The 27955-nt window shown below is 35.4% G+C and overlaps 2 protein-coding genes across 9 annotated transcripts in view; one reads left to right on the top strand and one right to left on the bottom strand.

The window, feature by feature from the left end:
* The window catches only part of CERKL (ceramide kinase like), a 245433-nt gene that overhangs the window by 150473 nt on the left and 67005 nt on the right, over positions 1-27955 (top strand). For 5 of the 8 annotated variants that reach the window (XM_037850466.1, XM_037850461.1, XM_037850463.1 and 2 more), the window contains one exon: positions 5173-5351. In XM_037850466.1, coding sequence (XP_037706394.1) covers positions 5173-5351 — 179 coding nt within the window. Of the gene's footprint in view, positions 1-5172; positions 5352-7823; positions 7882-22753; positions 24856-27955 lie in introns of those variants that run through there. The other 3 variants (XM_037850465.1, XM_037850467.1, XM_037850469.1) reach the window with 3 other exon arrangements.
* ITGA4 (integrin subunit alpha 4) overlaps positions 21169-27955 on the bottom strand; it is an 85091-nt gene continuing 78304 nt past the window's right edge. The window contains exons 25-28 of the mRNA XM_037850459.1: positions 27652-27771; positions 26299-26397; positions 25784-25903; positions 21169-25337 (exon numbers count right to left, since the gene is read on the bottom strand). Coding sequence (XP_037706387.1) covers positions 25239-25337; positions 25784-25903; positions 26299-26397; positions 27652-27771 — 438 coding nt within the window. The 3' untranslated portion in view covers positions 21169-25238. The remainder of the gene's footprint in view (positions 25338-25783; positions 25904-26298; positions 26398-27651; positions 27772-27955) is intronic.

Genomic DNA, 27955 nt, shown 5'->3' with positions numbered 1-27955 from the left:
AGTTATTTCAGATAATACCTAGTATTTTTTCACTCTAGTTTTCATAGGCAAACAAAAAAATGAAATTTGAAAGCAAGTTTGCACCATGCTAGAATGGCCAGTAAGCAAGTGCAATTATCTTGCAATTTGTTTACATAAAATGGGGATGAGGCAAATAAATACCAATAAAACTCACATTTGATTGGCTTTCCCTTTATTTCAAAAGAGGATACACTTCCCATTTCATTTTTATAAATATAAAACTGGATTCTTCCCAATTAAATTCCAAGTATGAAACTTACATTTCAGTGTGCTTTTCTCAGTTAAACTAACTGACAAGTGAATAGTCAAGTCAGTGGATTACAAGAATCTTCTGTATCAACAGACCAGTATTAAAGATTCAGTCTTTAAGTAGAAAATCTATACTATTATTAGTGTATGCAAGTTTTCATAAACACGTACTGTTTATCATAAGACAGTATTTCTACTTGCTAGACTGTAATGAGCCAGGAGAGCTACAGGAAAGAGATTTCTTCTGAAAGGTTGCAATCCCTGGCCATAATTAGAGTTTCAAAGCTATAATAATATGTCAGCATACATATTCATAGTTACTTGCAAGGGAGGGCAGAGAGCTGTAAGTCTGGCAGTGGGACACCTGGAAGCAGGATGGCCTGTCTCCTGGAAAATAGAGGAGGTATTCAAACTTCTGTAAACAGGGGAACTCCTGGATCCACTAGCAAGTGCAATGTCAGGACAAGACACAGGACCAGAAAAGACAGGGAGGTCCCTGCACTTGGCAATTCACCTTAGGTGGACCTTAGTGATAGGAGGACTGACACTCAAAAAAATCTCTGTCATATCACCTGCTGGTTACAAACTCAAGAAACAGACATCTCAGGGAATAATTACCAGAGTTAATATTTTAAAATATTAGGAAGTATAGTGTACAAAAAATGATTACAAGACAGAGAAACAGGAAATGATGGCCTATTCAAAGGAAGAGGATAAATATCTAGAAAATTCAACAAAGAAGACCAGACTGCAGATAAAGAATTTTAAAAAATAATATTCAATATAATATTGACATATTTAACCTAATTAGGTTGAAAGTGAAAGGGTAGAAAAAATATATACCATGCAAGTAGTAACCAAAGAAGAGCTGGGGTAGCTATACTAATATCAGATAAAATAGACTTTATGCCAAAACAGTTGCAAGAGACAAAGGTAGACATTATATACTGATAAAGGGGTCAATTCAACATGAAAAATCTAATAATTATAAATATATATGCACCTAATAGCAGGGCCCCAAGATATATGAAGCATATTCATATCACTGATTGATATGAAGTAGTGAAATTGGCAGTTCTACATAACTGGTAGGAGACTTTAATACACCACTTTCAATAATAAGCCGAACATCTAAACAAAATCAATAAGGAAATACAAGACTTGAGTGATACTATGAACCAACGAGATCTAAAAGACATATTTAGAACACTTCACCGAACAGCAACAGAATACACATTTTTCTTAAGTGCACATGGGTCATTCTCCAGGTTTACCATAATTTAGGTCACAAAACAAGTCTCAATAAATTTAAAAATATTGAAATCACACAGTGTATCTTCTCTGACCACATGGAATGAAGCTAGAAATCAGTAACAGAGAAATATAAAATTCAAAATAAGTGGAAATTAAACAATACACTCCAACAACCAATGGGTTAAAGAGGAAATCACAAAGGAAATTAGAAAATATCTTGAAGTGAATGAAAATGAAAATAATACATACTAAAACTTAGGGTCTGCAATAAAGATGGTGCTGGGAGGGAAATGTATAGCTCTAAATGCTTATATTAAAAAATAAGAAAGATGTCAAATAAGAAATTTCACCTCAAAAGCAAAAGAACTAGATAAAGAAGAGCAAATGCAACCCAAAATTGAGCAGAAGGAATTAAAGATTAGAGTGGAGATCGATGAAATAGAGAATAAAAACAATAGAGAGAGGCAATAAAATGAAAAGATGGTTCTTTGGAAAGATCAATGAAATTAATAAACACTTAGCTAGGCTGACGAAGAAAAAAAGAGAGGACACAAATGGCTAAAATTAGAAATGAAGAGGGGGACATTACTACTGACCCCACTGAAATAAAAAGAAGTTAAGAGGATAATAAGAACAACTGTATACCAACAAATTAGATAACCTAGATGAAATGGAAAAATTCCTAGAAACACATACACACTACCTATACTGACTCAAGAAGAAACAGAAGAACTCAAGATACCAATAACAAGTAAAGAGATTGAATCAGTCATCAAAAACCTCCCAAAAAAGAAAAGCAGAGGAAGAGATGGCTTCACCTAGGAATTTTACCAAACATTCAAAGAATTAACACCAATCCTGCTCAAGCTCTTCCAAAACACTGAAGAGGAGGAATGCTACCTAACTCATTCTATGAGACCGCCCTCACCCTAATACCAAAGCCAGATAAAGATACTACAAGAAAGGAAAATAACAGGCCAATATATTTTATGAGTATAGATGCAGAAATTCTCAAAAAATCCTGGCAAATAAAATCCAATAACACATTAAGAAAACACCATGATCAAGTGGGTTTTTACCCAGGCATGCAAGGGTGGTTCCACATGAGAAAATAAATTAATACAATACCTCACATTAACAGAATGAAGGATAAAATCCATGTGATCATCTCAACTGATGCACAAAAGGCATTTGACAAAATCCAGCACCTTTTCTTGATAAAAACACTTAGAAAACTAGGAATAGAAAGTAACTACCTCAACATGATAAAAGGCATATATGAAAAACCCACAGCTAACATACTTCCTAATTGTGAAAGACTGAAAGTTTTTCTTCTAAGATCAGGAGCAAGACAAGGATGCTGTCACCACTGTTATTCAACATTATATTGGAGGTTCTAACCAGAGCAATTAAGCAAGAAAAAGAAATAAAAGGTATCCAAATTGGAAAGGAAGAAGTAAAACTTTCACTGTTTGCAAATGAAATTATCTTATTACAGAATATCCCCTCCAAATCCACAAAAAAGCTCCTAGAACAAAGTGGTGGGGTACAAGATCAACACCCAAAAATCAGTTAGTCATGAACAATAATAAGAAGAAATCAAGAAAAAAGTCTCATTTACAGTGGCAACTAAACATAAATAACTAGGAGTAAATTTAATCAAGCATGTAAAGGACTTATATACAGAAAACTAGAAAACATTGTTAAATCAAAGAAGACCTGAATAAATGGAAGGACATTTCATGCTCATGGATTGGAAGGCTAAATATTGTTATGATGTCAATTCTACCCAAAGCAATTTATAGAATTGACACAATCCCAATAAAGATTCCAACAACCTTCTTTGCAAACATAGAGAAGCCAGTCATCAAGTTTATATGGAATGGTAGGGGGACCTGAAAAGCCAACACCATCTTGTAAGAGAAAAATGAATTTGGAGGACTCACACTTCCTGATCTTGAAATGTATTACAAACCAACCACAGTAATCAAAATAGCACAGTACTGGCCCAAGGACAGACATATAGACCAATGGAATAGAATTGAGCTCAGAAATCAAGCCTCACATTATGGTCAACTGATTTTTGATAAGGGGGAAAAGCCACTCAATTGGGAAAGAATAGTCTTTTCAACAAAGGTGACTCCCTACTTCATGCCTATAGAAAAATCAACTCAAAATAGGTCACAGACCTAAATGTAAGAGCTGGAACTATGAAACTCCTGGAAGAAAACATAGGAAATATCTTTAGAACTTGTGTTAGGCAAAGGCTTCTTAGGCTTTACACCCAAAGTGCAGGCCACAAAAGAATTAATAGATAAATGGAACCTCATCAAAATTAAAAACTTTTGCACCTCAAAGGACTTTATTATGAAAGTAAAACAACAATCTATACAATGGGAGGAAATATTTGTAAATCACATATGAGATAAGGTTTTAATATCCAGAATATATGAAGTAATTCTTCAACCTAACAACAAAAGGACAAACAACCCAATTAAAAAGTAGGAAAAAGACTTGAACAGGCATCTCTCCAAAAGATATATAAATGACCAAAAAGCACATGAAAATATGCTCAATGTCATTAGCCATTACAGAAAAGTAAATCAAAACCACAAAGAGATAACATTTTACAACCACTACAATGGCTACTGTTTTTTAAAAATGGAAAATTATGGGTGTTGGAGAATATGTGGAAAAATAAGAACACTTATTCATTGCTGGTAGGAATGTAAAATGGTGCAGCTGCTGTGGAAGACACTTTGGCAGTTTCTCAGAAAGTTAAGTACAGAATATGATCCACAAATCCTACTTCTAGATATATACAGAATTTCAACAGAATTGAATGCAGGAACTTGGACAGATATGTACACACCAATGTTCATAGTGGTGTTATTCACAATTTCCAAAAGATGGATGCAACCCAAGTGTCCATCAACCAATGAATGGATAAACAAAATGTGGTATATACACACAATGGAATATTACCCAGTCATTAAAAGGAGTGAACTTCTGATACATGTGACAACATGGATGGGCCTTGAAGACATCTTTCACGTGAAATAAGCCAGATGCGAAAGGACAAATGTTGTATGATCTCATTGATATGAAATAATTAGAATAAGTAAACTCATAGAGTTGGAATATAGAATATAGGTTACCAGCAGACAGGGTGGGGGTAGAAAATAGGGAGTTAAGGCTTAAAACATACAGAGGTTCTATTTAGAATGATGGAAAATTTTGGTTATGTAATGTGGTAATGGTAGCACAACATGGTGGATGCAACAACTCTGAATTATATAATTGAATGTGGCTAAAAGGGGAAATTTAATGTTGTATATATATATGGTACTAGAACAAAAACTTTTTCAAAAAATCAGTGGAACTGTACAACACAATGAACCCTAAGTTAAACCATGGACTATGGTTAATAGTACAATTATAAAAAATGTATTTTCATGAATTGTAACACCTTGTATTGGTGTTAATAATAGGGTGGAATATGAAAATTGTGTTTCTATGCATGATTGTTCCGTAAACCCACAACTTCTCTAATAAAAAAATAAAAGAGAGGAGAGAGAACTTTCTCAATTTTTATTAGAAGTTAGGGATAAAGCAAATACACTGATTATTTCTGTTTATTTTATTTAGTTCAATTTTCCATTTGTTGAGACTTACACTGTTGAAGAAGTAAAACTTCATCCAAGGAATAATATTAATGAACATGATCCTGAGAAGGAGGATGAACCTCATGAACCTGTTCCAGAAAACAGTTTCCCTTGGAACATAGATGGTGATTTAATGGAAGTGCCATCAGAGGTCCATGTTAGGTAAGTCTTCTTATTTCATAACCTTGTATGTCCACACATAGACACAAAACGCATAGTATAATGGACGCTCTATTAACTCATACCATCAAGGCAGGCGTTTGGTTGGATAATTTTTAAAATTTTCTTGTGATATTTTAAACCTTTTTATTGTAACATATATACAACTCAACATTTTCCATTTTAACCTCTTTCAAGTGTACAATCCAGTAGTATTAATTACATTCACAATATTGAGCTATCATCACTAATATCCATTACTCCAGCTTTTTCATCACTTCAAACAGAAATTCTTTGATTAAGCAGTAACTATCCACTGGCCAGTGATATCTTGTAAACTGCTCTTTGTATCAGGGAAATTTCTTTATTCTAGGTATTTCACATAAGTAAGATTATATGATATTCATCTTTTTGTGTCTCCCTTATTTTACTCAATATGGTGTCTTCAAGATTCATCCATGTTGTAGTATGTATCAGAACTTCATTCATTTTAATGACTGAATGGTATTGCACTACACACACATACACACACACACACAATTTTGTTTTTCCATTCATCTGTTGATCATTTGGGTTACTTCTATGTTTTGGCTATTGTAAATAATGCTTGCTGTTAATATTGGTGTACAAATATCTGTTCAAGTCCCTGCTTTAAGTTCTTTTGGGTATATACCTAAAAGCAGGATTGCTGGTTCATATGGTAATCCTATTTTCAATTTTCAGAGGAACTGACAAACTGATTCCTACAGTGGCTGCACCATTTGGCAATATCACAAACAATGTAAAAGGGTTCCAATTTCTCTGCATCTTCACCAACACTTATTATTTTGTGTTTATTTTTAAATAACAGCCATCCCATTGGGTATGAAGTGTTATTGAGGTTTTGATTTTAATTTTTATTATGACCAATGATGCTAAGTATCCTTATATGTACTTACTGTATATCTTCTTTGGAGAAAGGTCTATTCAAGTCCTTTGCCCATTTCTTAATTGGCTTGTCTTTTTGTTGTTGTGTTATATCAGTTCTTTATATATTCTGTATATTAAGCCCTTATTAGATATGTTTAGCAAATATTTTCTCCTCTATGCATGTTGTATTGTTTACTTTCTTGATAGTGTACTTCGGTATACATGAGATTTTAAGTTAGATATAGTCAATTTTTCCAGTTTTTTCTTTTGTTGCTCATTCTGTTGGTATGAAATTTAAGAAATCACCACCAAATCCAAGGTAATTAAAGTTTACCCCTACGTTTCCATCTGAGTTTTATGGTTTCACCAGTAGTCCTTGAAACCACTTAGGGTTAATTTTTGCATATGGTGTGAGGTAAGGGTCCAACTTGATTCTTTGCAAGAGGATATCCAGCTCTCCCAGCACTATTTGTAGAAGAGACACTTCTTTCCTCAATTAATAGCTGTGGCTCCCTTGTCAAAAATCAGTTGACTGCAGATGTAGGGGTTTATTTCTGAATTCTCAATTCTATTCCATTGGTCTATATGTCTACCTTTATGTGTGCACCACCCTGTCACACTTTATTCTTTTGTTTTTTAAATTGAGATTGTTCATATACCATACAATTATCCAAAGATCCAAAGTGCATAATCAGTTGCCCCCAGTACCATCATACAGCTGTGCATCCATAACCACAATTAATTTTTTTTCAATTTTTAGAACATTTTCATTACTCCAGAAAAGAAATAAAGACAGAAAAAGGAAACTCAAATCCTCCCATAATCCTAACCACCCCCGCTCCATTGTTGACTCATAGTATTGGTATACTACATTTGTTACTGTTGATGAAAGAATGTTAAAATACTACTGACTGTAGTATATAGTTTGCAATAGGTATATTTTTTCCCTGTATGCCCCTCTATTATGAACTTCTAGTTATAGTGTCATATATTTGTTCTGGTTCATGAAAGAGATTTCTAATATTTGTACAGTTAATCACAGACATTGCTCACCACAAGGTTCACTGTTTTATACATTCCCATCTTTTAACCTCCAACTTTCTTCTGGTGACACACATGACAATGAGCTTCCCCATTCTACCACATTAATGCACCATTCAGCATTGTTAGTTATTCTTACAATGTGCTACCATCACCTCTGTTCATTTCCAAACATTTAAGTTCAACCTAGTTGAACATTCTGCTCATAATAAGCAACTGCTCCCCATTCTTTAGCCTCATTCTGTATCCTGGTAACTTATATTTCATGTCGATGAGTTTACATATTATAATTAGTTCATATCAGTGAGACCTTGCAATATTTGTCCTTGTGTGTCTGACTTATTTCACTCCATATAGTGCCCTTAAGGTTTCTTCATCAACCCATTTTTTTAAAGACGGTTTTGTTCATACACCATACATTATGTCCTAAGTAAACAATTGATGGTTCTCTGTATAGTCACATATTTATGTATTCACTGCCATCACTACTGTCTGTATAAGGACATCTCCATTTCTTCCACAAAGCAGGAGGACAAGTCAAAGAAGGTAGAGAGACAAAAGAAAAAGGAAAAAGGAAGAGGAAAAAACAAAACAAAACAAAAAACAAACATGACAACCAGGAAGCAACAAAAGGGAAGATAGCATTAACTAAAGTAGAATAAAGAGTCATACAACATTACCAATGCCAAGAGTCCCATACCCCTCCCTTATGTCCCCCTCTTATATGCATTTAGCTTTGGTGTATTGCCTTTGTTACATTAAATGAAGCATAATACAATGTTTCTGTGAATTATAGTCTCTAGTTTGCATTGATTGTATTTTTCCCCCAGTACCTCCCTATTTTTAACACCTTGCAAGGTTGACATTTGTTCTCCCTCATGATAAAACAATTTGTACATTTTATCACAATTGTAGAACACTCTAGGTTTCACTGAGTTTCCCAGTCTTTATCTTTCCTCTTTCCTTCTGGTGTCCCACATGTTCCTAACCTTCTTCTTTCAACATACTCACAGTCATCTTCGTTCAGTGTACTTACATTGCTGTGCTACCATCACCCAAAATTGTGTTCCAAACCTCTCACTCCTGTCTTTTCCTATCTGTCTGTAGTGCTCCCGTTAGTATTTCCTGTAGCGCAAGTATCTTGTTCACAATTCTTTTCTTGTCTGTCAGAGAATATTTTAAGCTTTCCCTCATATTTGAAGGACAGTTTTGCTGGATATGGGATTCTTGGTTGGCAGTTTTTCTTTTTCAGTATCTTAAATATATCACAGCACTTCCTTCTTGCCTCCATGGTTTCTGCTGAGAAATCCACACATAGTCTTATCAAGCTTCCTTTGTAGGTGATGGATCGCTTTTCTCTTGCTGCTTTCAGGATTCTCTCTTTGTCTTTGATGTTTGATAATCTGACTATTAAGTGTCTTGGCATAGGCCTATTCAGATCTATTCTGTTAGGGGTATGCTGTACTTCTTGGATCTGTAATTTTATGTCTTTCATAAGAGATGGGAAATCTTCATTGATTATTTCCTCTATTATTGCTTCTGCCCCTTTTCCCTTCTCTTCTCCTTCTGGGACACCCATGATACATACATTCATGCACTTCATGTTGTCTTTCAATTCCCTGAGACGTTGCTCATATTTTTCCATTCTTTTCCCTATCTGTTCTTTTGTGTGTAGGATTTCAGGTGTCTTGCTCTCCAGTTCCTGAGTGTTTTCTTCTGCCTCTTGAGGTCTGCTGTTGAATGTCTTCATTGTGTCTTTCCTCTCTTGTATTGTGCCTTTCATTTCCATAGATTCTGCCAGTTTTTTTTTCAAACTTTCAATTTCTACCTTCTGTATGCCCAGTGTTTTCTTTATAGCCTTCATATCTTTTGCCATATCTTCCCTAAACTTTTTGAATTGTTTTAGCATTAGTTGTTTCAATTCCTGTATCTCAGTTGAAGTGTAAGTTTTTTCCTTTGACTGGGCCAATACTTTGTTTTTCTTAGTATAGGTTGTAGTTTTCTCTTGTCTAGGCATTTGATTTCCGTGGTTACCCCAATCAGATTTTCACAGACCAGAAGGGGCTCAGGTCCCAGAGCGGGGAAATATTCAGTATATTCATATTCATATTCAGTTTCCCTGAGTGTGTGTCTTAGAAGATTGACACACCCTGTGAGGCCTCAAGCTGCTGTGCTTTTCCTCACCTACCCAACAGGTGCCTCTGTCATCCTGTAGCTCCTGACTGGCATAAGGAGGTGTGTCCTCTTTAGTTTCAGTTTTGGCTGTTTTCCCCCAGGCTCTGGGATCTGGTTCTGAATAGAAGTTGGGTATTAGAGCTGGGCACCACGTCCTTCCTCTTAGGGAAGATACACCCCCTAGAGATTTTTTCATCTGCATTTAAATAGGTTTTGTCTCTTTGACTCTGCTATCTCCACCCTTGTCTGGTTCAGAGCACTGCAAACTAAAAATGGCTGAGGCTTTTTTCCACTGAGCTGAAAAAGGGACAGAAAGCCCCCTATCACAGCCAGTCCCTGGCCCCCAGTTTCACCCATTGGCCAGAGATAGCACCTGGTCCTCTGGGCTCCTCCTCCCGGGACAGAGAAGTCCCCTGGCTCTTCAAGATCATTCACCACTAAAAGCCTCTATCTGTTTGCTGGGAATTTGTAGCTTGTATTGAGCAGTCCACGTTTGCCAATTAAAACCCCAGTTGGAGCTGGACTGAGGTATACTTGTTTGTTCAGAGAGTGCTACTCTCTATCACAGCGAGGCTCGGCAGTTCAGGCTGCCATGGGGGGCTCGCAGCTCGGGTCCACTGTTTCTACTAAGTTTCCATGCTGTGATCTCAGGCATTCCTCCCAGTCCAGGTTGGTGCACAATGTGTGGACAGTTATGTTTGTCCCCAAGCAGTTATTCCAGATCATTTACTAGTTGTTCCTGGTTGTTTCTTAGTTGCTCCAGGGGGACTGACTTCCACTCCTCTATGCCACCATCTTCTTCCTGCCACAATTTTTTGATTACTGCAGTTTTATAATAACTTTTAATATTGGGAAATGTAAGACCTCCAATTTTGTTCTTTTTTTGCAATATTGATTTGGCTACTTGGGGCCTCTTGCAATTCCATCCAAATTTGAGGATCAGATTTTCCATTTCTGCAAAAGAAAAAGCAGCTGGACTTGTTATAGGTATTGCATTGAATCTGTGGATCGCTTTAGGTAGTATTGGCATATTAATAATATGTTTTCCTATCCATGAGCATGAGCTATCTTGCTATTTATTTAAGTCTTTAATTTCTTTCATCAGCATTTGTAGTTTTCAGGGAACAAGTCCTTTACCTCCTTTAAAAATTTATTCCTGGGAATTTTATTCTTTGAGGAGCTACTGTGAATTAATTTTTTTTTTTTAATTTCCAGTTTGGAATAATCTTTGCTTGCAAATAGAAACTCACCTGCAACTTTTTGAGTTCATTTATTAGCTCTACTAGTTTTCTTGTAGGTTTTTTTGGATTTTCTATATAAAGGATCATGTCATTTATAAATAGAAATAGTTTTACTACTCTCTTTCCAATGTGGATTTTTTTTCTTCTTTTTCTAATTTCCTTGCATGGCATTTACAGTTCAATTAAATAATAGTGGTGGAAGTTCTATCATTCCTGACCTCAGGGGGATGGTTTCAGTCTATTGCTATTGAGTACAGTGTTAGCTGTATAATGTTAGCTGTGGGTTTTCCATAAATGCCCTTCATGCTGAAAAAGTTACCTTTTATTCCTATTTTTCTGAGTGTTTTTATCATGAAAGGATGGTGGATTGTGTCAGTTGCCTTTTTTGCATCAATTGAAATCATCATAAATTTTTTTTCCTTCATTCTGTTAATGTAATGTAGTACATTGATTTTCTTATGTTAAGCCATCCCTGAATTCCTGGTATAAATCCCACTTGGCCATGGTGTATAATCCTTTTACTATGTCACTGGATTCACTTTGCTGGTATTTTATTAAGAATTTTTGTGTCTATATTCATGAGGGGAAATTGGTCTATAGTTTCTTTTCTTGTGTTGTCTTTATCTGGCTTTGGTATGAGGGTAATGCTGGCCTCATAGAATGATAAGGAAGAGTTCTTTCCTCTTCCTTTTTTTTTTTTTTTTTTAATCTTGAGAAGGATTGGTGTCAATTCTTCTTGGAATGTTTAATAAAATCCCCCTGTGAAGCCATCTGGTCCTGTGCTTTTCTTTGTTGGAGGTTTTTGATTACTGATTCACTGACTTTACTTGTTATAAGTCTGTTGAGATATTTTATATCTTCTTGCATTAGTTTACATAAATTGTGTATTTCCAGGAATTTGTCTATTTCCCCTAGCTTATATTATTTGTTGGTACACAATTGTTTTTTGTATTCTCTGATAATCCTTTTAATTTATGCAAGATCCAGTAGTAATTACCCTCTTTCATTTTGGATTTTAGATCTCTCCTGCTTCTCTTTTTCCCTCAGACAGTCTAGCTAAAGACACATCAATTTTATTGATCTTTTCAAGTTACCAAATGGTTTCACTTATGCTCTCAATTACTTTTCTATTCTGTAGTTAATTTAGGTACACTCTAATCTGTATTACTTATTTCCTTCTAGTAACTTTAGGTTTACTTTGCTCCTCTTTCCCTAGTTCTACCAGATATGAAGTTAGGTTATCGATTTTTAGATCGTTCTTTTTTAATATCAGCATTCATAACTATAAATTTCCCTTTGAGCACTGCCTTTGCTGCATCCTGTAAGTTTTGGTATGTTGTGTTTTTGTTTTCATTCATATCAAGATATTTCCTGACTTCTCTTGTGATTTCTTCTTTGATCCTCTGATTGTGTTTATTCCACACATTTGTGAAATTTCCAGTTTCCCTTCTGTTATTGATTTCTAACTTTATTCCATTGTGGTCAGAGAAGATGCTGTGTATAATTCCAATCTTTTTTTCAGTTTATTGAGACTTTTTTTGTGGACTAACATGTCATGTATCCTGGAGAATGACTCGTGCACTTGAAAGAATGTGTATTCTGCTGTTGTTGGGTGCAGTGTTCTGTATGTGACTGTTAGGTCTAGTTCATTGATAGTGCTGTTCAAGTCCTCTGTTTCCTTCTAGATCTTCTGCCTAGATGTTTTATCCATTATTGAAAGTGATGTATGGAAATCTCCATCTGTTATTGTATAACTGTCTATTTCTTCCATTTTATCAATATTTGCTTCATGTATTTTGGCTCTGTGATTAGGTGTATATGCTTATAATTGTAACTTCTGGGTGGATTGACTCTTTTATTAATATCTAGTGTCTCTTGCCTCTTTTAACAGATTTTGGCCTACAACCTATTTTGTTTGGTATTATTATAGCCATCCCAGCTCTTTTTTGGTAACTGTTTGCATGGTTTAAACCTTTCATGTTCAGTCTAGTTGTGTCTTTGGGTCTATGGTGCAAAACATATAGGGGAATTACACATTTTTATCCATTCTGCCAACCTCTTTTGATTGGAGTGTTTAATCCATTTAAATTCAGAGTAATTACTGATAAGGTAAGACTTACTTCAGCCATTTTGTTCTTTGTTTTTTGTATATCCTGTACATTTCCCCCCACATCATTTCTTCTGTTGCAGCTTTCCTTTGTGTATAGTTGATTTTGTAATGAAACAGATTTATCCCCTTCTCATGTTCTTTTCTGTATATATTTTAAATACTTTCTTTGTGGTTACTATGGGGTTTATATTTAATATCCTAGATCTATAACAAACTCTTTGAACTGTTACCAACTTAATTTCAGTAGCATACACAATCTCTGCTCCTAGACCTCTATGTCCCCCATTTTTATTTTCTTTTTGCACATTATATCTTTTAATTTTGCATGCCTAATAACATAGAAATATGACTATTATGCAACTGTATTCTAAATCTTCTAAGAAATGAAATGTAGTTACATACCAAGAATACAGTAATATTGCATTTGTATTTACCCTTGTAGATACCTTTACTAAAGATCTTTATTTATCCATGCTGCTCTCCCTTTATTATTTCTTATAGGGCAGCTCTAGTGGTGATGAAGTCTCTCCACTCTTGTTTATCTGGGAATGTTTTAAATGTTTTTGAAGGACAGTTTGGTAGATAAAGAATCCTTGTCTATCAAATTTTCTCTGTCAGTTCTTTAAATACATGTCATCCTATTGCCTTCTAACCTCCATGATTTCTGATGAGTTATTATTGAAGATCTCCTGTATGACACCAGTCACATCTCTCTTGCCATTTTTAGAATTCTATAATTTTGGCATTTAACATTTTGATTACAATATGTTTCAGAGTAGATCTGTTTGGGTTTATCTTGTGTGGAGTTTATTGTGCTTCTTGAACGTGTATATTCATGTCTGTCAATTTTGGAATGTTTTCAGCCATTATTTCTTCAAATATTTCTGCCCATTTCTCTCTCTCCTCCTTCTTGTACTTCTATAATGCATATTATTAGTATGCTTTATTTTGTTTCATAGGTCCCTTAGGCTCTGTTCACTTTTTTCCAAAGCTCTCTGCTTATCAGATTAAATTATTTAATTTGTCCTGTCTTCTAGTTCACTGATACTTTCTTCTGCATGACCAAATCTGCTTTTGAACTCCTCCAGTGTATCTTTAATCTTTGTATCTTTCATCTCCCAAAATTCCATTTAGGTTCTTTTTAAAATATCGAATTCCTCCGTTTGGTCTTGCATCATTTTCTTGATTTCCTTTAGTTTCTCTGTCCATGTTTTCCTTTAGTTCATTGAATTTAGGAATATTGACTTACATCTTTGATTATTAATCTAATGTCAGTGCTTATTCTATTGTTTATTTTGTTTCTTTGAATAGGCCATCTCCTCTTGTTTCTTTGTATGCCTTTGCTTCTTTGTTGAAATCTGGGCAGTTGATTTTGATATGCTAATCTGGAAGTCAGCTTCTGTCTCATACCCAGAGTTTTATTGCAGATTGGCTTTGTGTTAAGCCTCTTCTTCAGTGCTTATCCCAGTTTCTACTGAACCCACAGAACAGCCATGGTGAACAATGAGGTTCTTTTCAGGTCTCTTTGAGACTGTCTTGGCCTGGGCTGTGTGGCAGTTACCAGGAATTCCCCAGTATATGTGAATTCCCTCCAGGAATGGAGATTCTTTCCCCTAGCATCCCCTTCCAGGGCCCAGGGCTCTACTCTTTGTCTTTATTAGTTTTTCCTCCCCAGAAGCTGGGATCAACTCAGCTATACTCCTGCACTCTGGTCTGCCTTTTCTTTCCAGCTTTTAGCACTGCGTCTTCCCTGCAGTTCCACTTCTGTTTTTTGTGTTTGTTTGTGTGTGTGTGTGTGTGTGTATGTGTGTGTGTGTGTGTGTGTTGCCTCTGATAACTTCTGGATTAGGGGACCCTGACCCATGCTCTAGTCAGTCTTCCTCAGAGCCATTTGGGCCTATGTATAATGACAGCCAATAATTTCATTTAGGTGCCCTAGTAATCAGGCCTCAGGGAATGACACTTGAGTGCACATGTGCCTCCAAGCCACTCAGGTCCCAGAGACCTGCACTAGTAGGCATGTGGTCACTGAGCTGTTGCAGTGGGTTGCACCAGCTGCCTTGTGGATCCAAGTCTGGGAGAGGAGTTCAGATGGTAAATTTGTGCCATTGTTGTCCTATGGTTTTTAGGTGATTTTTTCCCCCCTGATTCAGCAGTTACTGAGTTGTTCTCCAGCCTCCATCATCTTTCAGTGTTTTAAGAGGGTTGATTCTGCCCATTTTTTTATATTCCTAATGGGAGACATTCATCAGCATGTCATACTTTGTCATCTTGCTGATGCCACCTCTTGGGATAATTTTTTTTTATTTTTATATTTTTTTATTGTAGAATATAACATATATACATAAAAGTGATAACTTTCCAAGTATAATTTAACAAGTAGTTAGAAAATTTCAAATAATATTATAGGTTATAATTCCATAGTTTCAGTTATTTCCTTATGATGAAATATAACATATATACAAAAAAGGTAATATCTTTCAAAGTATGATTTAACAAGTAGGTGTATAGGAAATTTCCAAAGTTATTATGAGTTATAGTACCATAGTTTCAGTTATTTCCTTATTGTGAAATATAACATATATACACAATTTATGGCTTTCAAATTACAATTTAGCAAGTAGCTATAGAACAAATTTCAAAGGATGTTATGAGTTACAGTTCCACCATTTCAATTCTTTCCTTCTATCTATTCTAATACCCTAACAACTAAAAAAAAGCAAATTATATAAAGATTCAGTATTCATAATTCTTTGTTAAATTCCATCTTGTCTGTTGCTACCTCTTCCCTTAGTTTAATCACTTTCCTGATCTTCAGGGATATCTAGGCAGTGACCAACCTAACCTATTCATGTTGAAAAGGGGTGTTGGCTTTATGAGCGAAGGGGACATATCTGTTTAATGTTCTTGAAGAGGCTATTGCCTCTGGGTTTTGGGACTTAGCTGGCATAGGAGCACTTAAAAGGATTTACATTTAAAATCATCAACCCTATCCATTACCATACATTTGAATTCAGCATCATTAACATATCTGAACATATTAGATTATCATTCCCCCTCACTAGCTACTGCCTTTCAATAGGTCCCCAATATTCTTATAAGACATTGATTTTACATTGTTCAGATAGTTCATAGAAGTGGTAACATACAATATCTCTCCTTTTGTGTCTGAGTTATTTCACTCAGAATTATATCTTCAAGGTTCATCCATGTTGCGGTATGTTTCAAGACTTTGTTGCTTCTTACTGCTGCATAGTATTCCATCACATGAATATACCACATTTTGTTTATCCACTAATCTGTTGAAGGATACTGGTATTGTTTCCATCTCTTGGCACATGTAAACAATGCTGCTAAGAACATTGGTGTACAAATGTCTGTTCATGTCACTGCTTTCAATTCTTCTGGGTGTATACTGAGAAGTGGAATTGCCAGATCATAGGGTAATTCAATATCTAGTTTTCTAAGAAACTGCCAAACTCTCTGTTCTAGTTTGCCAATGCTGCTGGGATGCAAAATACCAGAAATGGATTGGCTTTTATAAAGAGGGTTTATTTGGTTGCAAAGTTACAGTCTTAAGGCTATAAAGTGTCCAAGTTATATACCAACAATCAGGTACCTTCACTGGAGGATGGCCAATGGCATCCAGAAAACCTCTGTTAGCTGGGAAGGCATGTGGATGGCATTTGCTCCAAGTTATGGTTTCAAAATGGCTTTCTCCCAGGACCTTCTTCTCTAGGCCACAGCTCCTCTTCCAAAATGTCACTCTCAGTTCTCTTGGGGCATTTGTCCTCTCTTAGCTTCTCTGGAGCAAGAGTCTGCTTTCAATGGCCATCTTCAACTGTCTCTCATCTGCAGCTCCTCTCTCAGCTCCTGTGCATTTTTCAAAGTGTCCCTCTTGGCTGTAGGAAGCTCACTCCTTCTGTCTGAGCTTATATAGTGCTCTAGTAAACTAATCAAGGCCCATGCTGAATGGGCGGGGCCACACCTCCATGGAAATTATCCAATGAAAGATCTTGCCCACAGTTGAGTGATCACATCTCCACAGAAACTTACAATCAAAAGTCTCCAACCCAATCAACACCAATATGTTTCCTGCCCACACAACACTGCATCAAAGATAATGGCATTTTGGGGGACATAATACATCCAAACCAGCACACTGTCTTCCAGAGTGGCTATACCATTATGCAGTCCCACCAGCAATGAATAAGAGTTCCAATTTCTCCACATCCTCTCCAGCATTTGTAGTTTCCTGTTTGTTTAATGGCAGCCATTATTATTGGTGTGAGATGATATCTCTTTGTGGTCTTGATTTTCATCTTTCTAATAACCAGTCAAGATGAACACTTTTTCATGTGTTTTTTAGCCATTTGTATTTCCTCTTTGGAAAAATGTCTTTTCATATCTTTTGCCCATTTTATAATTGGGCTGTTTGTACTATTGTTGTTGAGTTGTAGGATTTATTTATATATGCGAGATATTAGTCTCTTATTAGATAAATGATTTCCAAATATTTTGTCCCATTGAGTTGGCTGCCTCTTCACCTTTTTGAAAAATTCCTTTGAGGTATATGAAGCTTTTGATTTTGAGGAGTTCCCATTTATGTTTTTTCTTTTGTTGCTTGTGCTTTGGGTGTAAGGTCTAAGAAGTGACCTCCTAATACTAGGTCTTGAAGATGTTTCCCCACATTATCCTCTAGGAGTTTTATGGCACTGTCTGTTATGTTGAGGTCTTTGACCCACTTTGAGTTAATTTTTTCTGTCGAGTGTGAGATAAGAGTCCTCTTTCATTCTTTTTGCTATGGCTATCCAGCCCCATTTGTTGAAGAGACTGTTCCGTCCCGGTTCAGTGGATTTGGGGGCCTTATCAAAAATCTGTTGACTGTATATCTAGAGTCTATTTCCAAACTTTCAATTGGATTCCATTGATCAATATGTCTATCTTCATGCCAATACCATGCTTTTTTGAGCACTGTACCTTTATAGTAGGCTTCAAAGTCTGGAAGTGTAATTCCTCCCATTTCGTTCTTTTTAAAGATGTTTTCGGCAATTTCCCTACCAAATAAATTTGATAACTAGCTTTTCCAAGCCTGCAAAGTAGGTTGCTGGAATTTGGATTGGATTGCATTGAATCTGTAGATTAGTTTGGGTAGAATTGGGATTGCATTGAATCTGTAGATCAGTTTGTTAGAATACCTCTTAACAATATTTAGTCTTCCTATTCATGAGCATGGAATATTTTTCCACCTATTTATGTCCTTTTTTATTTCTTTTAGTAAAATGTTGTAACTTGCTGTGTAGAGGTCTTTTACATCCTTGGTTAAGTTTATTCCTAGGTACTTAATTTTTTTAGTTGCTATTGTGAATGGAACTGTTTTTGATTGCCTCTTCTGTTAGACCATTACTAGTGTATAGGAACATTACTGACTTATGTGCATTAATATTATATACTGCCACTCTGCTGAATTTATTAGTTCAAGTAGCTTTGTGGTTGAATTCTCAGGATTTTTCAAATATAAGATCATATCTTCTGAAAATAATGACAGTTTTACTTTTTCCTTTCCAATTTGGATACTTTTTATATCTTTATCTTTGCAAATTGCGATCACTAGAACTTCTAGCACAATGTTGAATAATAGAGGTGACAGTGGGCATCCTTATCTCATTCCCGATCTTGGAGGGAAGGCTTTTCAGCCTCTTACCATTATTATGCTGGCAGTGGGTTTTTCATATATGCCCTTTATCATATTGAGGAAGTGTCCTTCAATTCCTACCTTCTGAAGTGTTTTTATCAAAAAGGGATGGTTTTGGTATCAGAGTTAAGTAGGGTGCCTTTATCTTCAATTTTTTGAGAGTTTGAGCAGGAATGGTGTCAATTCTTTTTGGAAAGTTTGGTAAAATTCCCCTGTGAAGCCATCTGGCCTTGGACTTTTATCTGTAGGTAGATTTTTGGTGACTGATTGGATCTCTTTGCTTGTGATTGGTTTGTTGAGGTCTTCTATTTCTTCTCCGGCAGGTCTAGGTTGTTCATGTGTTTCCAGTAAATTGTCTATTTCCTCTAAATTGTGTAGCTTGTTGGCATACAGTTGTTCAGAGTATCCTCTTATGATTTTTTTTTTTTATTATGATTTCTTTGGGATCTGTAGTAATTATCCCCTTCTCATTTCTGGTTCTGTTTATTTGGGTCTTCTCTCTTTTTGACTTTGACTTTGTCAGTCTAGCTAAAGGTCTGTCAATCTTGTTGATCTCAAAGAACCAACTTTTGGTTTTATTTATTCTGTATTGTTTTTATTGTTGTTGTTCTCCAGCTCATTTATTTCTGCTTTAATCTATGCTATTTGTTATTGTATACTTGCTTTGAGGTCTTTGGTTTTAGCTCTTTCTTGCTTTTGGTATATGCATTTAGAGCTATATATATCCCTCTCAGCACCACCTTCACTGCATCCCATAGGTTTTGATATGTTATGTTCTCATTTTCATTCATCTCTAGATATTTACAAATTTCTCTTGCAATTTCTTCTTTGACCGACTGGTTTTGAGGAGTTGTTTAACCTCTATATTTGTGAAAGATCTGTTTTCTTTGGTGATTGTTGATTTCTAGTTGCATTCCATTGTGATCAGAGAATGTGCTTTGAATAATTTCAGTCTTTTTAAATTTATTAAGACTTGTTTTGTGCCCCAACTTATGATCTATCCTGGAATAAGTTCCATGGGCACTAGAGAAGAATGTATATCCTAGTACTTTGGGATGTAACAATCTATCTATGTCTATTAAGTCTAATTCATTTATCATATTAAGTTCTCAATTTCCTTATTGGTCCTCTATGTAGTTGTTCTAAGTAAAGAAGACAGTAGTGTATTGAAGTCTCCCACTATTATTGTAGGCATGTCTGTTGCTCCCTTCAGTTTAGCCAATGCTTGTCTCATGTATTTTGGAGTTCCTTGATCGGGTGCATAAACATTTATAATTGTTATTTCTTCTTGGTGAATTATCCCTTTTATTAATATGTAGTGTCCTTCTTTATCTCTTATGACATCTTTGCATTTAAAGTCTATTTTGTCTGATAGTAGTATAGCTACCCCAGCTTTCTTTTCATTGCAGTTTGCTTGTAATATTTTTTTTTCTATCCTTTCACTTTTAATCTCTGTGTGTCACAGGGTCTAAGATGAGTCTCTTGTAAACAGCATATCAATGGGTCATATCCATTCTACCAGTCTGTATCTTTTAATTGGAGAGTTTAATCCATTCACAAAGTCATTACTGTGAAGGGAGTTCTTGAACCAGCCATCTCATCCTTTGGTTGTTAGTTGTTAGGTCAATTTTTTTCCTCTCTCTCTCTCTCTCTCTCTCTCTCTCTCTCTCTCTCTTTTTTAAGTTGTCCTTACTAATAACTCTTCAGTTCTGTGCTCTTCTTTAGACCTCTCTCTCCCCATTCTTTTTATCTCAGCTGGTAGAGCTACCTTTACTATTTCTTGCAGAGCAGGTCTCTTGTTAACAAATTCTCTAAGTGTTTGTGAAAATTTTAAACTCTCCCTCAATTTGAAGGAGAGCTTTGCTTGATAAAGAATTCTTGGCTGGCAATTTTTCACTTTCAGAATTGTAAATATGTCATACCACTGCCTTCTTGCCTCCATGGTGCCCGCTGGGTAGTTACTATTTAGTTTTATGTTGTTTCCCTTGTATGTGGTGAATTGCTTCTCTCTCGCTACTTTCAGAAGTCTCTCATCTTTGGCATTTGACAAGCTAATCAGTATATGTTTTGGAGTAGGTTTATTTGGATTTATTCTTTTTGGAATTTGTTGGGCATCTTCAATTTGCATCATTTAGAAGAGTTGGGAAATTTTCCCCAATAATTTCTTCAAATACTCTTCCTAGCCCTTTACTTTCCTCTTCCCCTTCTGAAACACCAGTTATTCTTATATTTATATGCTTCATGTTGTCCATCATTTCCCTGCGATCATTTCAAATTTTTCGATTTTTTTCACCATTTGTTCTTTTCTGCTTTCACTTTCTATCACCCAATCTTCGAGGTCACTAATTTGTTCCTTAACTTCTTAAATATGGTGATGTGTCTCAAGAATATTTTTAATTTGATCATGATATTTATTTCCATAAGAGCTGCTATTTTTATTTACTCTTGCAAATTCTTCTTTATGCTTTTCAAGGGTCTTCATGTCCTTTATATCCTGAACCGTAATATTGATGTTTGTGTGTACCTCTTTGATTAATTGCTCCAAATTCTGTATCTTTTGCGGCTTTTTAATTTGTTTGTTTGGCTTGTCCATGTCTTCTATATCCTTCAAGTTGTTTGTAATTTTCTGCTGGCGTCAAGGCATTTGCTTGTCTTGATAGGGTTATTTTGGGAAGTGCAGAATTAATTGAGCCTTTATATATAATTTGGTTTGTTGGAGTGCAGTTTCCCTATCTACCAGCAGGTGGTGCCCTCAAGTAAGTCTTCCCCAACTTCTTCTGTGCAGTGGGTGGAGTTCAAACTGGGTGGTGAGCCAGTCAGTGCACCCTTCTCCATGTGCACTGGGAAATCCCGTTCCTGGGGCTGCAACATGGGCCCTGAGCAGGTAGGCAGGGAGCCTGATCAAGGGTACCACACAGGTGGGGTATGGGTCCTGCCTGCCAGTTCTCTGCCTGCCTTGCACCCACAAGTCTCTTGGGTGTGGGAGGGGCTCCCAATTGCCAGTACGGCACCTCTCCTGTCCCTGCTCCTCCCCACTGCACCCCCCTGGACTTCTGTGTGGGGAGAGCAGTCACTGCCAATCGGGTTCCCTCCCAGAGCTCCCTGCTGCCTGGCTGTGGAGGGATTACCCCCCCTCCCCAGCAAACTCTCAAGATAGGTGGTTGGGAGTGGAGAGCTGCTGCTCACTCCCTTGCCCGGCAGTGGTTTTGCAGCTGCTGGTCTGGGGCAGGGGGCCGGAGGGGGGGACAGTGATCCAAACAGGGAACACACACCAGTCCCTCCAGCCACCATGTCCCCTTCATGTACTGTGGGGATGTTCTATGGCCAGTCACACCCTAGAACTGTGGTCCTGGTGTTCTCCGGCCCCTTTCTAGTTGCATTCTTGGAGGAGGAGAAGCCTGTTCTGCCTCCCTTACTCTGCCATCTTCCCGGAAGTCCAACAATTTTTTTTTAAAAGTCAGAAAATCAGGGAAGCATAAGAAGATGCATGCACAACCTTCAGTATATTAAAAAAAGGCATAACTACATTTGTTCATTAATTGTCATCTACAACAAAGCCTTTTTCTTTGGTTATCCATCTCTGTTGGCATTCTGAATTATTGTTCTTCATAAAATATACAAATAATACATGTCTACAATTTCCCATTTTGAATTTTTTGAAATCAATAAACTTCTTAAAACCTTGATGAAGCCATCTGAGTGAGTGCTGAATCCATCTAGATGCTACAATTTAATCCTCAAATCCTTTCCAGTTTTCTCTCACCCTTAACTGATAATACAACATTTTGAGTTCAGCAGCTTGCTTTCAAGTCTTTTCAAAGCAATCAGCCTAGATTATTTAGGAACAATTTTATGTATTAATTGACAAGAATAACTTACATAAACAGGAATATAAAAACTCATTCTTGGTAAGCATTGTCACTAAATAAGTAGTAATAATATATCCAGGTAACTATGTGAATATTCTGTAGGCACTGGTGACAGCGTTGTACAGCGGCAATGATCAGCATCAGTTAATGAGGCTTTAGGGTAATTATTAGTGATATTTCAAGCCCCCTCAGTTTTTCCAGATTTCAGCTTTCCCATGAATGATTGATAGGCTGGTTGGTTATCACTAAATTTGTATTTGGCATTATATCCCTTACTCAGTATTAGGTATAAATATGTATGCATACAATGTGTGAAAAATAGAATGATGGAATGATAAAATAAAATATACATATTATCTTCACAGATTGCATCCAAGACTTATCAGTCTTTATGGAGGAAGCATGGAAGAAATGAATGATTCTAAGGCAACATGTAATTGTCTATAAATGTGCAAATGAGAATTTTAATATGAAAGAACATGGTCACGGTAAACAGATATCCTAGTAGAAATATCTTATTTTTTAAAAGAACTGAAAATTGCTATTTTTTATATTACTAAAAATTAACTTCTAGGGCTTAAAAACTCAAGGTGAAAAATGTAAAATATACCAAAACAATTCAAATTTTGGCCTTTAGAAAGTATATATTGGAACTGAAAATAAACATTTCACATTCTTAAAACTTAAGCATCTTGATGATAATATTTAACCTAGCTAATGCCAAAGTGAAACAATTTGATCTGTTTCATTTTTCAGGCTTTAAGCCATCAATTCTGGTGTTAAATTTGTTATAAATTGGTATGAAGAGACCACAGCTCCATGAGAATGCTCTGATTTTATTGATGAGGTAACTAATCCAGAAAGATAAAATTTAAGATCGCATAGCTGTTGAGTGATATAAAGAAACGTGATTATGGTATGATTTTGTAAATATTCTATGAAAATTGAAAACACAATTGAGTTTTTGTCTTCAACAGTGGTTTTGTTTACTCTTAAAATCTGTAACAAAGTAAGTAAAAGCTATATTTGAAAAGAACCTGGCCCAATAGGTAGCAGTATTCCTTCTACACCAGAGAGGAAGGCACAGGGTATTCATAGCACTTTGTTTTCAGGGTACTCAATACCTGAAGCACTGTCATTTCTGAGTGGAAAAGAACCGACTTTAAATTTCTTCAGTGATCAGCCTTGAGATGGAAATTCTAAATTTGGGCTTGATTTTTTTTTATCGTTTCCAGACCTCATCCTGAAGGAACTACTTGGCTTTAATAATAAGCATAAAAATAGATTTTTTTTGCTCAAAAGAAGAATTCTATCAAAATAAAATTCATTATAGGTGTTGCTAAATAGTACCTTGAACATTGTATGTTCAGGAGCCTTCATGTTCATTGTGATTAGGTTTCACTGCTTGATTGATTCTGCAACGCTGTGCATTTTTCACTCTCCATCCCCAATCATGGATCAAAGGCTTCTGAATGGGTAACTCACATGAATTAGGAAGTCTGAGGAACGGGGACAGTTGTTGGCAGTTGAATCTGTTCTATCATCACAGTACAAATGTTGCCACAGCTTTATTAAACAAAAATAGATGTAGGACAATCCAGAGGAAATTATATTCTATAGTTATCAACTTTTAGTTCATATTCATGAAATAAATATGACAAATGATTGTATTTGCAAATAAAAATGCATTTAAATTATTTAAAATCCAGAAAGAAGCCAGTTCATTATAAAATAGAATATAACAATATCAACAAAACATTTTAAAAAATATTTCACTATCACAAACATTGTGTGGAAATTGATGTCACATTTATATTTCATTGTATACAAGCCAAATCAGTATTCTGTAGCTATAGTTAAATTTATGAATTTTGTGTCCCCATTTAAAACTATTTTTATACACCTGATGAATACATAGTTGAAGAGGAAAGGTTATCATCCAAATACTTGCATATTTGCTTAATTTGAGGATAATTAGTATTATATGCAGTATATAACTTTATGAATTACATAGCTTTGATTTTTTTTAAATCATTAGTGAGGTACAGTTTTCCATATTCCACTACATGCATCGGTGTATTTCTAGTTCAAATATTAGCTAAAGTGCAACATTCATAATCTGCTGTTTGAAAATATAAATTAGAATACTTAAGTACTGTTGTTTTTTTTAAACAAAAATTTGAGTATATATGGCTTCTCTGAATTTACTCCTTAGTAGCTTTGATAAAATTGTTATAGGAGGACTATATAAACACACATTCTTTTTATAAACACACATTCTTTTAAAAACATATGTACAGGAAGAGGAGAGAATCCATAGCCATAGATAAACAATTATCCAGAAGTCTTCTGTTCAGCCCTAACTTGTATGCTGGTTTGAGCTTATCAAGTCCATAATACTCACAGCCTACCAAATAATGGTTGTTGAAGCAAAAGAAATTTTACAAATAAAGGTTTTTAAAGAACATATTCTAAACAAGTCTCAGAGATGTATTTGAAAGCAATTCTTGTCCATTCAGTGTTATTTTACCAACATGAGCACATATTGTAAATAATACATATCGTAACTAATATGTCTTGGAAAGATGGCAACTTCAAGACTTCTCCAGTGAAGTTGTTTACTTTCAGATACATGGCTGTTTCAGATGAAAGATTGTCTTTGGATACATTTAATATTACCTTTGCAGTTATTTGCTTTCAAAGACCAATCATTGCTTGGAGTTTTCACTTGCATTAATATGTCACAAGGTCAAGAATAAAAGAAGTATATGGAAGGAGTTGAGCAAATTTCAAGTTTTCTTGGTAGAACCTGAGTCTCCTATTAGTTCTCTCTCAATTTGAAAGAAGTCTTTAATCATTATTGTTGCTTTTACTGGTCACGTAACTCCAACTATCTCGTCTGTTTTCTTCTTGCAAGATAGATTTGTATTGCCTTTTAAAGAAGCCAGCCTGAAAATAATATCGCATAATCACTGGTGAACATACTGCACTCAGAGTATCTGGTCAACATTAATATTTCTTAACCATATACCATGCAACACTATTTATAATGGTTATTAACATATGTAATCAGTAAAAATTATTTTGGGAAATACTGGGTTAAAGATTCTTTGTTACTTCAGAGCTTCAGTGATTGCATATATGTCGTCTATTATACATAAATATCACGTATTTTACACTCACATATTCTTTTTATTGAGAAGGCATTTTTCTAGAAAGACTTTGGTGGTAGTAGTGGATATTAGGAGAAAATGAGTTTAATACATTTACTAAGGAATTTATAAATTAACATTAAAAATACTGAAATACATCAAATAACTTGGCAGATACAAACTGGCTTTGAGAAAATAATGACATTTCACATGGTTTAATTTTCATAATTGTTAAAGGCTTACCTTCCACATGACATACGAAATCAATAAAAGTACAATAAGTCCAAGTAGCAAGCTACTTGAAATAATCAATATAGTGAAGTGACGTTTGGGTCTTTGATGATGTAGTCCTTCTAGTAGAACCTATGTAATTTAAAATAAAGAATCTCCAGTTTAGAAATTTGCTTATATTATGTTGAATCCCTTCCACAATCCCAGTAGTATATTTAGAACATCCCGCCACATTCTCTTGCTGTCTCTAGCAGAACCACAGAAAACACTGGTAACTTAGCAGAAGTGAACGGAATGGTTCTTCCTCCAATCCGTCCTACTGTCACTGTTACCAAATTCCCGTCCCTGAAGAGCTGACCATGTCCTTCCCTCCCGATAGGGTAAACACTATCTCCCAGCGACATGTTCAAGGGTCTGCGTGCTCTCGCCGCAATCTGCTTTCCTGACTCAGATACCCAACAGGAGGTACTTCTAAACACCCTGGCAATATTGTTTCCCTCCAATCTTAATAAGGTAATAGAGCTTACATATGCAACATTCTCATGCTTGTTTAATTCAATAACTTTTGGATTTTGCTCTGGAGATGCTGTTGTTCTTATTTCAAACTTGAGTGCTGAAGTCTCATCCTGTTTAATAAGAAAGGTCACTATAGTCTGATTCTTAATTTTATTTCATGAAGACATGTTAATAGAAATAATTTCCTATGCTATTTACCTAGTTTCTAGAGGGTTTTGCAATTTATCTTCCCCAATTTATTTCACCCTTTGTAATGAACTGCAATGCAGTGTGCGTCCTTGGGCTCCAAGGTAGTAAACGTGGCTACTTTGCATATACCTCTTGATGTAAACATTATTAGGCTTCAGTAAATGGTAAGTTGCTCATTTACCTCTGCATTGTTTCCTGGATATTGAATTTTCATCCCCAAACAAGACTTTCTTCACCTTATAAACATTTCCCCAAATCCCAACTTGTTTGGGCTTCTATTTCTTTCTAAACAATGTTATCTTTCCTGATCAAATATAGTCTACCTAATAATGTAGTTAATGGAAAAATGTGGTGCAAATCATTATAGATTTCCAGTATGAAATCAGTAGGAGAGATCAGTGGGCTTGTAACACAGAATCCAGGGAGCTTGGGGATCTGTTTGTTTGTGCTCCACAGGCTCTGAGGACCTTCTGAAAATCTATGCAAAATTGAGATTTTTGTATGTGTGCATTTATTGGGAGAGATGAGAACATATTCTTTAGTCAGATTTTCAAAAAGGTCTGATTGTCAAAAGGTAAAAAATTACTGTGTAAAGATTATTTAACATTCTAGAGAGAACACAGAATTTTAGAGCTCAAAATAAATTACAAGGTTCACCTAGATGTAGAGCAGTGGTCCTCAAACAGGGACAATTTTGTCCCTCAAAGAACATTCAGCAATGTCTGGAGACAATTTTGACTCTCAGGTCTTGGGAGATGGTGTTACTGGCATATAGTGTCATATAGTGTTTTTGATGAAAATAGATGGTTTAGTTGGATTTTATGAAAGTCTTAAATTTATTCCTTTATTTAATTAAATACAATATGTTTTTAAGGTGACCAATTCCTTTGATTTGATCAAGATTCTTAGGCAATTGGGCATACTTTCTAAAATAAAGCTATGAATTATTCTTTGGCGTGTTTTACAGCCTGATTTATCTGTCAAGTTGCTAAAACCATGTCACTCAATGTAGACACCTGAAGTGATAAACAGAAACAATTTTAGAATCTTACTCCAAATTTTACCTTTTTTTCTTGATTTGTTAAATGCCTCCATACCATCCTGCCTATGTAAGATAGTTGGATTTTAGATTCTATTAACTTATCCACAAAATTATCAATATATTTTAGACTTACCACCTCTAAGACAGTTGGCCGGCCTTCCAGCTGAATATGAACACTGGCTTCTTTTCCACTTTCCATTTTTCCAAAATTGCATAAGAAATTTAAACAGTGTGGATCAGCGTTTATGCAATACTTGAAAAGAATACAAAAGCACTACATTGTAACTTAACATTTTTTTAAAAAGCTGGGTAAAATATTTTATATGGAATTAAAGATCTGCTTCCCTTGGCATTTAAAAATTATCTTACTATAAACAAAACACAAATGTTTGTTTTGTAAATTATAACAGAAACAAAGTATTTGAACTGGAACATGT

Source organism: Choloepus didactylus, chromosome 9 (genome assembly GCF_015220235.1).
Source record: "Choloepus didactylus isolate mChoDid1 chromosome 9, mChoDid1.pri, whole genome shotgun sequence".
NCBI lineage: Eukaryota > Metazoa > Chordata > Mammalia > Pilosa > Megalonychidae > Choloepus > Choloepus didactylus.
The sequence above is the reverse complement of the archived record's forward strand: the minus strand, read 5'-3'. Positions and strand labels throughout refer to the sequence as shown.